This window comes from Boleophthalmus pectinirostris, unplaced genomic scaffold (assembly GCF_026225935.1).
Source record: "Boleophthalmus pectinirostris isolate CB_2022bp ecotype Guang Dong unplaced genomic scaffold, ASM2622593v1 HiC_scaffold_10, whole genome shotgun sequence".
Taxonomy (NCBI): Eukaryota; Metazoa; Chordata; class Actinopteri; order Gobiiformes; family Gobiidae; genus Boleophthalmus; species Boleophthalmus pectinirostris.
In genome coordinates, this window is record NW_026570971.1 from 13,645,844 (window position 1) to 13,660,246 (window position 14,403).

At 41.0% G+C, this 14,403-nt stretch overlaps 1 protein-coding gene across 1 annotated transcript; it reads left to right on the forward strand.

Moving 5' to 3' along the window:
• Positions 1-19: 19 nt before the first annotated feature.
• On the forward strand, positions 20-12,258 carry lin52 (lin-52 DREAM MuvB core complex component). Its single transcript, XM_020919774.2, has 6 exons — positions 20-60; positions 1,292-1,366; positions 1,444-1,481; positions 1,566-1,632; positions 1,739-1,822; positions 11,995-12,258. The coding sequence occupies exons 1-6, from the start codon at positions 42-44 to the stop codon at positions 12,048-12,050; spliced, it is 339 nt and encodes a 112-aa protein (XP_020775433.1). The 5' UTR covers positions 20-41; the 3' UTR covers positions 12,051-12,258.
• Positions 12,259-14,403: the final 2,145 nt, after the last annotated feature.

Here is a 14,403-nt window from a genome sequence, read left to right on the forward strand (position 1 = left end):
GGCTCTGATTGGTCATCTCTTGTCACGTGTTTATTGTGAAGATGGCGTCTCCAAATGGAGGTAAATTCTAATTCCTTACTCTGCTATGCTGTGGATAAAATGTTGTTTTAAGATTTCTAATGACATCGAGTGCACGGCAACAATCGGGTTTTGCTGATTTACCATCCGAGGTCCGACCGTAGCGCTTTGCTTTGACTAAACGTGGCTTTCCGGAGGCTAAAGGTTCCACTCGCCTGAATGTTTTGTCTCAACCAAGAGTCCGTCGAAGCACAGCACAGGGCAGCCTCACCCTCGTCCTAAACCATGTGTTTTATGTAGCCTTAATCTCGCCTAAAGAGAATGCCACAGGATTATTGCAGTGTTTTAGAAAAAAATGTTAATCGTGTTAATGTGGTTGATTGACAAGTTGCACAATAAAGTGATCGTTCACCAATAGCTCTCTGTTGTGGAGGCTGGAGACAAACGGGTAATGTTGTAATAACTGCGTAATGTGGCCTACGTGTTGTGACAGGACAGTTTGTTTATTTATTTTTACTGCACAGTTATCTCTGGCTAGTGGCTAAGACTACATCTGGTTTCTTTCACTTCCCTCTGGAGGTAGTTATACACGAATATCCAGGGCCTGGCTTACAGTAGGGCCCTGCAACACTAGTTACAGTAAATAAACGGGGCATTGTTCACTCTTAACTTCACACATTTACATGACATTAAAGCTGCACTGTGGAACTTTTCTACTGGAGTGTCCATCACCTGCTTGTTTCCATGGAGATGTACATTCTTGGCCTGGACTTTTCAATAGTATCACATTAATCTATTTTGCTTTTTTCAGTTATAACTGCTTTGCTATAAAGCAAAAAGAAAAGAGAATCTTGAAAAAAACATACATTCTCACTAATACTCCACAGATCTGACTTGTAACGTTGTGGAGTCACCTGCTTGCCTCTCAGAGTAATCATGCATGCCTCCCTGGAAATGGATAACATGTTTTCTGCTATATTGTCTGCCATTTCAGCCAAAAAATAAGATCTCCATGGAAACAAGGAGCCTTGCCAACAAGACAAATTCTCTCAATTTTTGTGGGTTTACACATTCAGGAGACACATCAGTCTGGTGAGAGCCATGTTAGGAAACAAGCAGGTGGCAGACCCTCCATCAGAAAAGTCACATAGTGCATCACTGCACCAGCTCATATTACAGTCCATGTCTTATCAAAATACATAGAATAAATTGACCAGAATTAACATGTGGCATATTTTAGGAAGGTCTCACAGCCATCTTTGTGTGTCTGTAGGTGAGGACTTTGAGAGCTCTCTGCTGAGTTTTGAGAAACTGGACAGAGCATCACCAGACCTATGGCCTGAACAATGTACGTAGCATACTTTTTTGTTTTTGTTGTTTTGTTATTAAATTTTTAACTTGTAATGGACATAATCTTTGTTGCAGTGCCTGGAGTTGTTGAATTTGCTGCTTCTTGTAAAAATGTAAGTTAGGTTTACTACAATTACTGGCATATTATTATATGACTACATTATATAATTGTTATATTTGATTGCTTTATTCCATAGTCTATTACTAATTCCCCACCTAAATGGATGGCTGAACTGGAAAATGAAGACATTGAGATGCTAAAAGGTAACTTGGCATGCATTATTTCTGAAAATTAACATGTTTGGTTAAATCCAGTCAATATATTTTACATATTCTATCCTCTCAATAACCCCTCTACTTGTGTGACTAGAACTGGGCAGTCTGACAACAGCTAATTTGATGGAGAAGGTCAAAGGACTACAGAATCTTGCCTACCAGCTGGGCTTAGAAGAATGTAAGTATGCAATTTGAGCATTCAGAAGAACACACATTTTTAGTCTCATAACATACCTTAACCAAGTTTCGACGGTTTGAATACAATTTCTTAATCTACAAGAGATACATTATCATATGGATATAGGTCGACCACAAATGTAGTAAACCATAGCTACCACTAGATGGAGCTCATGCTTGAGGCTTGTAAAAATGCTATCCTGTTCTTGAGTGTGCTGCAGTTGAGGGCCTATTGTATTGTTTAATTTATGAAAGTAAGAAATTACCTTGTATTAGTAAACCCCTCATATTTTATTGGCTTTAAAATAAGTGTTGAAGTGTTGAAAATCTTGCTGAACTTCAAAATGTGAAACCAGGACAGGCATGCCTAAACAAGAGCTCAAGCATTTGATGGATGCCAAATCTCGTTTTTAATCCATTCCCCACTGCCTCCATTGTCATAATCCTGCTGGAGTGTGGATTAGCGAGGTGCAGCTAAGTGCTCTGATTTCCCTAAGAGTAAAAATGGGGATGTAGTTTTCCAGAGTTGTTGAATTGTCCTACTTCTATTGCTCGAATAATGTATAAATAAATGTAACCCTTTTGTTTTGACTGACTGTATAAATGTGTAAAAGGTGAATGAATTGTTCTATTGATGCTCTTTTGCCCTTCTTGTCTGATAAACAGGAAGATTTAATGTATTACATAAGATAATTGAGTTACTGACTAATCTGTGAATATTGCTTATCCAGCAAAATGTAGTAATCTGTAGATGGAGAGTTCTCTGCAGGTTCTAGGCAGGTATGAACAATGCAGTTACTTGAGCATGCTTTAATACAATTTTTTATTCAGAAAATTACCTTTATTGCGACAATGAGCCAAGGGGAAAAATAATGCTGTATTATGTTTGCTAAACTGGCCTTTTATGGTGGCAGTTATCAACAGCTGTGGTGTTTAACCTAATTTAAATGGATTCGCTCTGAGAGAAAGTCCTTGCAAATTTGCATGCATAAAAATCTAATTTGAGTAACTCTTTCCATTAACAATGCTAAGGTGCTCAAAAAATCTCAAAAGACAGAATAATGTAGTAGGGAAAAACAGGGTTTTTAAGATCATGTCATTGTCATCTCAGCTACTTTTTCATCATGTTTTGTATCAAAATCTGTACCAAGTATCAAGCCATTGCCCTGGTATTGAAATCAAGCTTGAAAAGTTTCATATAATCAACTGTGCATTTAATTTTGAAAAACTTTGAGGCTGTATCATAAAACTAGTTCACACCAGCCTTTTTGCATACTCATATAGATTTGATTTGGTTTCATTCTAGTCCTGGTTAAATCCTGGCCTAGTCTAGGTATAGATCTGGGTTTAGTTCCAGTTTAATCCCAGTTTTCTTAAGGTGATGGTGCAAGTGTGACCGCTTAGTGGATATCATTACCTTTCTTTTTCCATCTAGTCTTTTACCTTGGAGTTAAACACATATCTACCTTACCTTTCATTCTCCCTTTACTCCGTGTCATCTGGAGGCATGCTGTCATATAGCTGTAGCACAGTAGCTTGGCAGTCCGGTCATGTCCCCTCCGCGGCAGGACACAATGACGGTTATTATAGGTGCTGGAGGAGCTGTGTAATGGGTGCCTGTTTAATGCTCTCCGCTTTAATTTTCCCTCTTTTCGCGGCTGTCAGGGGAGGCCTTGTAAATCTCAGCTACTTTTTCATCATGTTTGTGCACTCTTCTCTGGGCACCATAAACGGGCCCTGCGGAGGTGCGACTCGGGGGGCAGGGGATATGAACGCTTACGATTTACTGCCCCTCCCCCCTCCGGCATGTGGGCCATTAAAGAGCAGGCCGCTTAATGGGCACGCCACAATCAAGCAGTGAAAAGTCATCCCTCCACTACTGCTGTTACAACATGAGACCTGCTACACCGCCATCAAAGATCCAGTGGGGAAATTTCATTTTCTTGGCTGTATGACATGTGCCCATAGTACATGTCATTTGGTTTTGCTGGGTTTCAGTTGTTGACATCACAACATTATATAGGCCAGTAATATTTAATATAGATGGGGGCAGATAAAGTGAATCTTGTTAAAATGCTCATTTTTGTTGTGATACAGTGAGTTTCTGAGTGTGGTCATTAATAGAAATCATCAGGTTCAACATGGGCTTTTACCTTTTGGATATTTCAAGTACAATGTCACCAATAGGAACAAAACCCACCTGACAGTACGAAATCATCACATTCCTGAATCTGAAAACTACCAATTCCTGTATCAGTATGTTGCATTCATGGGACATTAAGGCTTTTTAGAGTCACTATACTTTAAGATTGAGCTGGAGGGCAGATTTCTATGGTGGAATTTACTCTTTTCACTGCCAGGTTGCAGATTTGTTGACCTGGTTTATGGTTAATATCTCTATAATGGCTGGGCCTATCAACATGAAAAAAAAACTGGCACAAAGTTCAACATCTTTTCTGTCAGTATAAATAAACTTGAAAGTATTTTTTTCACAATAGGTTCAGTGGCAGTGGTGCCATTATTCTATCACACGGTTGAAAGCCACTGATTTTTACTGTCTTAAAAATGTGAAAAACAGAACTAGTTAATGTTAGGTTTGCAGTCCAAAGTTTTCTATATGCATTCCAAACAGCCTAATTATCCAACGTGATTATTTTATGAGAACTTTTCACAACTCTCAAAGACCAGATCAGCTTTTTGCTGTCAAAGTGAAGCTGACAATAACTGAGGCCCATCTTCTGATTATCTGGCAATAAAATGTTTGGATGCAATGAATTTTGCTCAAATACATGAGAAAAATAGGATACAGGGCCTTTAATCATCAAGTTTGTGGATTCAATCTCAAACAAATAATAAGATTCAACATTTTAGGTTTCGATATTTTTTTCTGTTTCAATTTCTTGAACATTTTTTTTTACCTATGATTAAAAACTGATTTTGTTCAATTGATTCAATTTGATTTGTGATTTATGTTTTTCAATCTGGTTTAATTTCACTTGAGAGAAAAATGAAAGAGTATGTGCAACTAAGCTAATGCAAAAGGGTTAGGGCTATATAAGAAAATTATGTCACCAAATAATTATCAGTAAGATTATTCAAATTACAATTTCAGTTCAATTGCAACAGCCTTGTTTGGACCCAATCATCATTGTTAGTGACAAGATTCATCAATACAATACATCAATATCCATTCACAAGTTCTGTAAATTGAATCTCAATCAATAAGAGATAATGAATTTAATGTGTTTCCTGATACCTTACAATATTATATTTATCAGAAAAATCACAATCACGTATTTGTACAAAATGATTCAACAGCATGCAACAAACCCACTGGATTAACCATCGTCATTTCCTTTGCTCCCCTTTCTCAATTAAACCTTATAGCCCTGTAAAATGTTGTCATGTCATCTAAACCTCAGCACTAGCACTGATCTTCTGTGATGATGGCTGTGTGACGCTGGCCTGTTGTAGTCCCCCTGGGGGCCCGACGCGTGCCTCTTCGCGGGGCCCCAGCTGTTCCCCCGTCCCGTGATGAATGCCCCTGTCGCGGGCCGCTGGGCTGGGGCATCAAGCCTCCAGTCCCAGAGGAGCGGGGCGAGCTGATAAGTGCTGTTATTGAAGGTAATTGAAAGCTGAGTGTTCCTGTGGGATGCTCTGAGGGCCCCTGCCGCTGGTAACGTGTTGATTGTGCTCCATCACACGTGAGGACTCAAGGCTAGGGGCCCATATTTAACACTTGCACTGAGATGACATGTTAGTAATTAGGAGAGGTGCTGACGTGGCGACTGCACCACTCTTATGTGTCCAGTGGATACGTCAAAGTCATTGTGGTGTTAGCTTTGTTACTCTCCTTCTGGTCTTCAAATTGATTTTCTTGCTAATTATGTGTTGAGGCGTTATTTGGTTGATTAAATTAGGACAGATCTTTAGCAAAAATATGAATCATTGTATTTTTTCTGTTTTTGTACATGCATAATCATCGTTTGCTTGTGTGCCAAAGTGAAAGGGTTTTGTCCATATTAAGTGATTGGTTTTGTCATGCAAGACCAGCGTAGTTATGCAATGGATTATTTATCATAAATCCAATTTTTATACGGTTTGGATTAGGGTTGTCAAAAGTATCGAAAATCGGATACTAATCAATACGAAAACTAGTAGTGAACAAGATACTCATTTGATCAGGTATCAAAACCAAATCACATTCACAGGACGGAAATGAACCTTTCCTGAATGATCTTGAGCTGTATCAGAAAAAGTATAAGAGCACATAGACTTATACGCCCATGGATCACTATGGGACTGATGAATTACACAGATAAAAGGCTACACGGTAATATAAAAATAAAAGTTCATGTTGAAAATTGCATTCTGTTGTCTGTATTAAGAATGTTTTTATTATCATCATGGTATTGTCTATGTCTTAGTTTCAGTAATGTCAATAGAGTTTGAAATGTTAGTATCGTGACAACACTAGTCTGGATACATTTTCAGCAATTTTAGTCTTATTTTCTGTACTAAATGTGAGTAGCTCTTCCATAGCTTGTCAACTTATTTGGACATGGTGAGATTATCTTGTAATGCAAGTATTTACTTTCTCTGATGTGCCCATTTAGATGTGTCAGATGTGTCAGGAGGTGGATGCAGTGTCCATGGTATTACACAAAGTGAATCCTCAATATTCTAGTGTTGAGTTGTTTAGTACTATTTATGTTTTTTGCTCATGTAGTAACTGGGCTGATCTGTGTCTATAGTCTGTATTAAAGCTGGGAATTGCAGGGTTGCTCACGATTCGTTGCAATACACCAGTGTTTGAAAGAGGATCCCATTGTCCATCCCTGAGTCAAATTTCATGGGGTTTGGTCAATAATTAACCGAGATATTGAGAAACAAAATTTTTGGCCCCATTTACCACAATGTTAACTAAAATTTCGAAGTGATCCAGAATCCAGGATTTCTTCCGGATCACCCCCAAAATGAAATCAGTTCTTCCTTTTCACATTTCCAACAAATCCTGAAAATTTCATCAAAATCGGTCCATAACTTTTTGAGTTATGTTGCTAACAGCAAACAAACAAACAGACAAACGCCGGCAAAAACATAACCTCCTTGGCGGAGGTAATAAACATAGAGAACTACATATACCATGATTAATTTCAGTGCAAACAACATGAAGAAATTTGTTTTTACTTGAATTCTTGGGATTATGACAGTAATGAAGGTATTTTTAAAGCAAAAAAGTAACCTATCTACAACTACATTAGCCTTTCCAAAATATCGCAATAAATATCGTACCGTGAGATGCATATCGTGAAAATATCGTACCGAGAGATTTGGATATTGTTGCATCCCTAGTCATTTGTATAGTGCTCTAAATAAGCAACAGAATTTAATTGCTAAAATATACACAGAAAATGCTCTTGGTGATATATAAATACAGCAGACTACAGTAATAATACTGTATCACCACATTTAGTATCACAATATTTCAGTATTTTTGCACACCCTTAGTCTGTATCACTATAATGATCCTGCTGTACTTCATTTATACTCTTTTAATGACAGGAGAAGATCCAGTTTTGAGAGCCTTTTGAGACATGTGCATTCACCACTGCACCACCTGTTGTGTCCAGTCTGTATCCCCACACTGACCCTGTTGCTTGAGCCTGTGAAGGTGAGCCTGAAGGTCGGCCAGCCCTGACAGCTCCTAATGGGCCCCGCGCTCGCCTCCCCCCTTCCCCTTCCCTCCCCTGCCCCGGGATCAATCTCCAGCCTATTAGAGCCATGCCCATGCTGAATATGATTGCATTCAGCGCGCCCCACTGGTGCTAATGTGCCTCCATCAATCCATCAGGGCGGGCTGAGCGGGAGGCGGGCGGTTATGAAGTGTCTGCACTGACAGTTTCTGAATGAGGAACAGTGAGAGCATCCTCAGCAGAGCCAAGACGGCCTCCTCCTCTGTGTGTCCTCCCCTCGTACACAGCTCCACTCGCACATTTTGCTTTTAGTCATAGTTCATTGCAATGACTTCCTCAGACGACTTCAGTGCTTTGGGGGCTACTACCACTGAGGTATTGAGATCCAGTTGTGATATTTGGTTTGGTGAATCCGTCACAGTTGCATACACGTTTTTCTTAACATTTCATGGCATGGCAAGCTTAAGCTGAGCATGTTCATATCATAAACAGGGATCAGTGTAGAGGCAGACTCCTATCAGGCAGACTCATACATACACACACACACCATCCCTGAGTTGTGCTGCCTGCTGCCTCCCTGAGCAGATCGGAAATGACACCTCATTTCCATAAAGGCATTAGGAATTCATTGGATTTTCTTTCCCGGCTAATCATAGCGCGGGTGTAAAACCTTTTAGGCTTTTTAATGAATGATTTTTGACTGATTGCCTATTAATAAGGACACCTCTTGAACAGGCTTGAGCTGGGGCTGGTGTGGGAGGGGCCCGCGTGTTTGTTTTGGTGCGTGCATGCGTGTGCGCGTCAGCCAGGCGAAAAGGAGGGAGGGAGGGGCAGGCCTCCTCGGCTGGGACATAAAGAGGAAGCAGTGGCTCTCTGGGGAAATCACGGCTCATGTCTGCATCTTAAATATCCCTGTGAAGTATCAATAAGTGGGTAATTGAATTTTGAACACAAACATGAGCGTCAGGTGTAGGCGCGGCGAAGCGGGGGGTGTCATGTGGGAGGGGCTGCGTGTGCGTCGGAGCGTTTGTGTGTGTCATCTTCCCTGAGTGTCTCTCTTGTCCCCCGAGATGAGGGCAGCGAAAGTGGATGTTAAACCCATTAAATAAAGCTTACAGGCCGTAATAGCCCGGCAGCATTCGGAGATGGCCGGCGCGGGTCAGATAAGTCCTCTTAACTCTTAATGAAAGTGAAGTGAGGCAGTCAGGGCTGGGGCCAGGACTCCAGTTAACCCCGCTGGTCATCTGTCTGCGCGGCTCGGAGGGTCTCGGGGCTGCAGGACGCGTGCCAACCAGGGGGAGGGGCTGCAGTGATGATCATTTTATACACAGGGGATTTGGGCACTGACAATGACACCCACAGCACGGGTCGTAAATGAGGGGAAAGTAAGATGTTACAGCCGCCACGCCTGGTACTGCCAAATGAAAATGATATGCCAGCGTGCGGAGAGCTGGAGATGAGCTACAGACAACAATGCAGGCTTCTACTTAATACTGTTTAAATGAGGCCACACTTAGATTAACCCATTTACTGCTCACGACAATAGCCTAAATGATTTCTGTTTGGTCCTGCCTTCTAACTAGTCTTTTTACTGCTTGTTTGGTTCATCCAGTATGCTTGGGATTGAGAGTAAGGCTGGTTGATAAAAAATTTACTTTTTAAAATTTGGTTTTGTTTGTTTCTTATTGAAAAATGCCTTTCCTGAACAATGTAAACTTTAGATGTGTGCCATTTAATGCAAAAAATATTCCAATTTCTTCCTCCAAAGTCCGAACTCAGATCCAAACATGCTTTTACTGGCAGAGGATTGGCTGAAGACCTCTCTCCATCAAAATGACCTTGATTAGAAATGACTGAATCTTGATCAGTCCTATATTCTGTTAATTGCACGCAGCTCTACTTGAGAAGATGCTGTTTTTCTTCTTCGCTGGTCTGTCTTTTCACATACTTTGAACCAGTTTTATGCCCGTTGACCCTTCTTTCACATGTTAGTAGATTTTCTGTTCATTGAATTTGGGTCTGAAGTTTTTTTAAACACTGATTATTGAGAGATGTGTGCAGAAAATGCCGGTAGAGATCTATACTACAAGGCTAGCAGGTTTTCGCTTGCAGATGCAGTGGCGACAGGGTAATTAGTTTGTGCATAGGACAGTATATCTCCAATATTTGCACTTTGCTAATTGCTAAACTAAATGTGGTGCTCTTGAAAGCCTTCACATTTTTTGGGAGATGAACTGTGCTGTTTTGAGCCACCCCTCATTAGCGTGTGTGTGTGTGTGTGTGTGTGTTTGTGTGAGTGTGTGTCCTTTCTCCTCATCCCAAACCTGATTGTGTAAAATGGATTTCAATTAAGGCATAAGTGATGCTTATATAGTGCATGTCATGGTTGTATGTTTGCCTGAGGACATTATGCGTGACACTTTGACACACTGGAGCCTAGTTAAGACCAAACGATAATTGGAGAGGAACAAATCAACACAGCAAGCGGACGGTCCAGCGGATCCATAAGGTGTCATTTAAAATGGATGACCGTCGTAACGAGATGCTGATTAACTTAGTGCAAAATTAGTAATTGACCTTTCTAATCAACTAAACAAATCTCTAAGTTCCTCTAATCAGTATTGATCTCCCGTGTTGTATGACAAAGCGTGTGTGTGCGTCTAGGGGAGCAGCCGAGTGTGTAGCTTTGCACACTTGAAGCTTCCTGTCCCCATCTGGTAATGAATATCTGATCAAATGTATTAGCATTCATTTGCACATCATGCACAGTATTGTAGTGAAATACAAAGTAACCTATTGTCTCGACTTGAAGAAATTGTATAGCCGTTTTGTTTATATCCATATTCATGCAACATCATTTTATTGATACAGTAAACCCTTCTAATTTATCTGCGTTGATTGGAGCCTCCCATTGTAAATAGATTGTGCTTTAATAGTCTGTGGGTGCGAAGATGTGAGCAGTAGGAGGCTAAATGAAACCATAATTAATAAAACGCATATGGACAAAGGGTCTCGGGAGGAAAGAGAGGAGGAGACCGCAAATGAGAGCTACAGCGCGTTAGAAATCACAAAATATTAACTGCTTCCTTCTAATATTCTCCGGACAGCGGCCTTAAAGAAGTGGCATCACCAGACTAGGCTCTGGTGCTTTTTGTGCCAGTAATTGCTTTTCCCTATCTAATTTGCAGGGAATCATTTCTGCGTACATCTCCTCCCCTCTGCGTGCGTCCGGCCGCCTCCTTAATGACTTTGTTTGGGGTGATTCGAAGGGACAGCAAAGTTCAAAACGAATGGAGCCCAAATCAATTAGCACCTTCTTTAGCGTGGTGATGGGCACGCAGAGGTGACCAGCGTTATCGTTCCACTGCGGGCTACTCATCAGGATCACTAACTCCACCTTTTTATTAGATTATAGGAGGCTGCTGTAGGATGAGATAGACTTTATATCTTGTAGTGTGTTGTGTATGTTTAAATATATTGTTTTGATTATGTTTGTCTGTATTTGGCTGTGACAGAACTAAGAACGTTGGTGCAGGTTCAGACTTCATGACTTGTTCATTGATCATCTATACTGTAGCCGCAGGTGTTTCTGTTTGATTCAGCTGATTTTTACACTGTCGCGATTACTAAAGATATAAAAAATAAATCCTCATTAGCCTCATAACAAAATAGCCATAGTCATTTTTCAAGACTTAAATTACTCATGTCAGTAAGAAGACTTGGGCAGTTTGTGATTCTTCTTCTTTTTTTTTTCTTTTTTTTGGCTATAAAACTCTTTCTGATTGGCCAAGGATAAAGCCAATGATACTTAAAGATGCAGCAGGGTCTGGATAGAAGAATGAGGGGGAAATTACATTTGGTCTAACAGGATGTCATCTACATTTTACTAGACACAAAACAAAAATAATCACTGTTGTTGGTGTTCAAAAATCAAATCAATACAAATATAATAATATAATTGAATAATAATTTGCTACAGATATATCCTAAAATGCAAAATAGTACACATTTGTTACACTTTTTAATAATGTAAGTTCACAATTGATCGCATGTCTTTCTTTTCATTCCTCTCATCTCATTTGGACGGTCAAAGCACTTCCAGCATGAGGTGCTTCTGAGACATTCACTTGACTGTGAGGGAACGCAGCTTTGTTGGATGTGCAGATGTTTGTATAAATGACTCAGTGTGACACTAAGGATATTAAAAACCTGCTCCGCATTTCTAAAGCCCTTAGCTCTACACTGTTGCAGGCAAATCTGCACGCTTTCATTCAACTTCTCTTCACCTGCGAGTGGACTTAATGAAAACCAGCCTCTTTGTCACAGTGATGTCAGCACAACATTCCACACTCCATTTCAATACTAAGGAAAAGGCGTTCTAGTTCTGATACTAGTTTGAGTATGGGTTATTATCTGGGTACGGCCTACTTTGTGACAGTGACAGTGCCTTTTACATGATCTGTTTTGTGTTTTACAGCCAGAGAAATGACCAGGGGCAAGTTCCTCAACATCCTGGAGAGGCCCAAGAAGTGACAATCAACAGAATACACGTGATTCAGATAGGCCCAAGCTGTTTTTAGATCCTTCACTGTGTCTACGGCTTTAGTTTTACAACAAAATAATAAAACACCACCCATTTATTAGTAGACTATTTAATGTGTTATATTTATTTTAATTTCTATAATTTAATGTTCTATTTGAGGTTGTTTCATAACATTTTAACAATAAAGATGCTCTTTTATGTTTTGTCCCTTGTGATTCTTATCAAGTTATTTTGTGCCACTGTCTTTCCTTTGATTACAGTGCGCATGTGTGCGCATGCACCGGGTCCGGGCTTTGGGCCATGCGTCCCTCTAATGAGCAGTGGAAAGCTGGGTCCATACACAAAATATTACGTAAAAATAATATTGTACAATGTACATTGTTATCGCCCCTAATAAGAGTTGACATAATTACTAGGACCATTTATTTTCTAATTAGCACACTTTGTCGTTGTTGGAGCAAGCGGTCAGGCAAAAAGAGAATCAGACAGGCGTACCGAACGGGAAACAAAAGAAAGCCATCGGCTGTGATTAGTTAAGACAAAGCACTGGGCTGTTCCCAGTTGGAGATGTCGCTGGTCGCTCACTCCAACAGGTTACTCTTCTCCACGGGCCTCTAATAAGCCCCTAATCATCTTCCCCATTCACAGGACCCGGGGCAGACAGAGCCTGCTCCCCCGGCTGTGGGCCCGTCACCCGTGCGCCTCACGGACCTCGGTTCACCCCGTGGGGACACCAGTGCCAAGTTTGGTTTCGCAGGCACCATGTTTGGTTTGGCCCTTTGGGAAAAATAGGTAGCATGTGAAGCACACATTACAAACCTGTAGGCCTATGGGCTGTAGGCTTCTTATGGATAATCAATAGCGCACAGAAACAGGCGTCTGCTGGACTGGGATAGTCTCAAGGCGGAGGGCCTGGGTTTGTTTATTCACTTCAGTGGCACATGGCTAACTTCAAACTGAAACATTTACATGATATTTTTTTTCTAATAGAGTGTTTTTTGTGGTTTTGTTCACTGTCTGCCCCTGAGACGACAACCTGCAGAAACTTGATGGCCTCACGTAGCCTTTGCTCGGACAAAATGTCAATCCAATGTGCCACCAGCTCTTAAATTAGCTGTCAATTAGCGCAGATTAATCAACTCTTCGCCTAATTAAGCAATGACGACAGGCAGCTACCAAACATGCCATTGTGGAGGGGCCATGAGAAAGTGTCTGAGCGGGGCGGGAGGGGCCCCATCACCCCGAGCGCCCCTGTGCAAAGTTGTCCGCAGTTTCCGCTGTCATCAGCTAAGAATTCCTCCCACAGGTTGGAGCGGGTCAATAAATGATTTCCCAAACTAAGAAGCAGTCTAAAGGCCTATTTGATCATGTTTGGGATCTGTGCCTTAAAGACGAAGAAGTCACCCCGCGCCCCCCATAGTCAACAGGCAAAGTTCATAAAAGCCACTTACATTAGAATTTGCCATTTAGCCCAGAGTGAGAGAGATGGAGCCAGTGAACAGAAATGTCCAACAGCTGTTTACGTTTTAATCTGCAGCCGTCTGATCCCGCTGTCTTTGATGGGCACCCAATCTACACGAATGGCTGGACTAAATCTTTCCCTAATCTTCAGCCTTATTAGGCAGCCTGTGTTGTGCATGCAAATCAACACGCGGCCATTTTGATGGGAGATGGATTCATGCAGAGCCAGGAGAGAAAGAGGGAGAGAGATAGAGATAGATATGAGATAGAGAGAGAGAAAGAGATACACGGAGAGAGAGAGAAAGGCCATCCTCACTCAGCTCTGTGAATTAGTGACTTACTTGATCCCAACAGGCTGATGTGTCATTAGCATATCCTAATAACAGTCATTTCTTCATTAATACTATCCCACTAAATAGGCCCTAATTACTTTCTACTGCCCGGTCACTAATTGCACCAGCAATATTTTTCTCCGCAATCAGAAGCTCATTTCCCTCAGTTTGATCTCAAATATCAGAGGCTGTCTTCAGTCGATTTAGGGCTTGACATCTGACTCATAGGTTCATCTTTTACAGGTCTGGAAACTTTACGCATTTGGCATAAAAAATATTATTATTATTATTATTATTATTATTATTATTATTATTATTATTATTATTATTATTATTATTACATTGTTGCTGCATCATTTGCGCAACCAGTGTTTAATCTTGGCTGGTGCTGCTGGGGGATTAGACGCGCGCACTGGCTCGTGGTCCAGCTGTCGTTTTGGGAGGCCCTTTGATTCTCGTGTGATGAGTTTTTCGGAGCATCTGGAGATCAATTATCAACTCGTGTGTGAGCGTGCGTCTCGACGCACGGGCCACGTATTCTGGTAAAACT

Coding starts and splice junctions, on each gene's coding strand:
- lin52 (XM_020919774.2), top strand. Junction 1,367..1,443: donor AGACCTATGGCCTGAACAAT/GTACGTAGCATA, acceptor TCTTTGTTGCAG/TGCCTGGAGTTGTTGAATTT. Junction 1,482..1,565: donor TTGCTGCTTCTTGTAAAAAT/GTAAGTTAGGTT, acceptor TTTATTCCATAG/TCTATTACTAATTCCCCACC.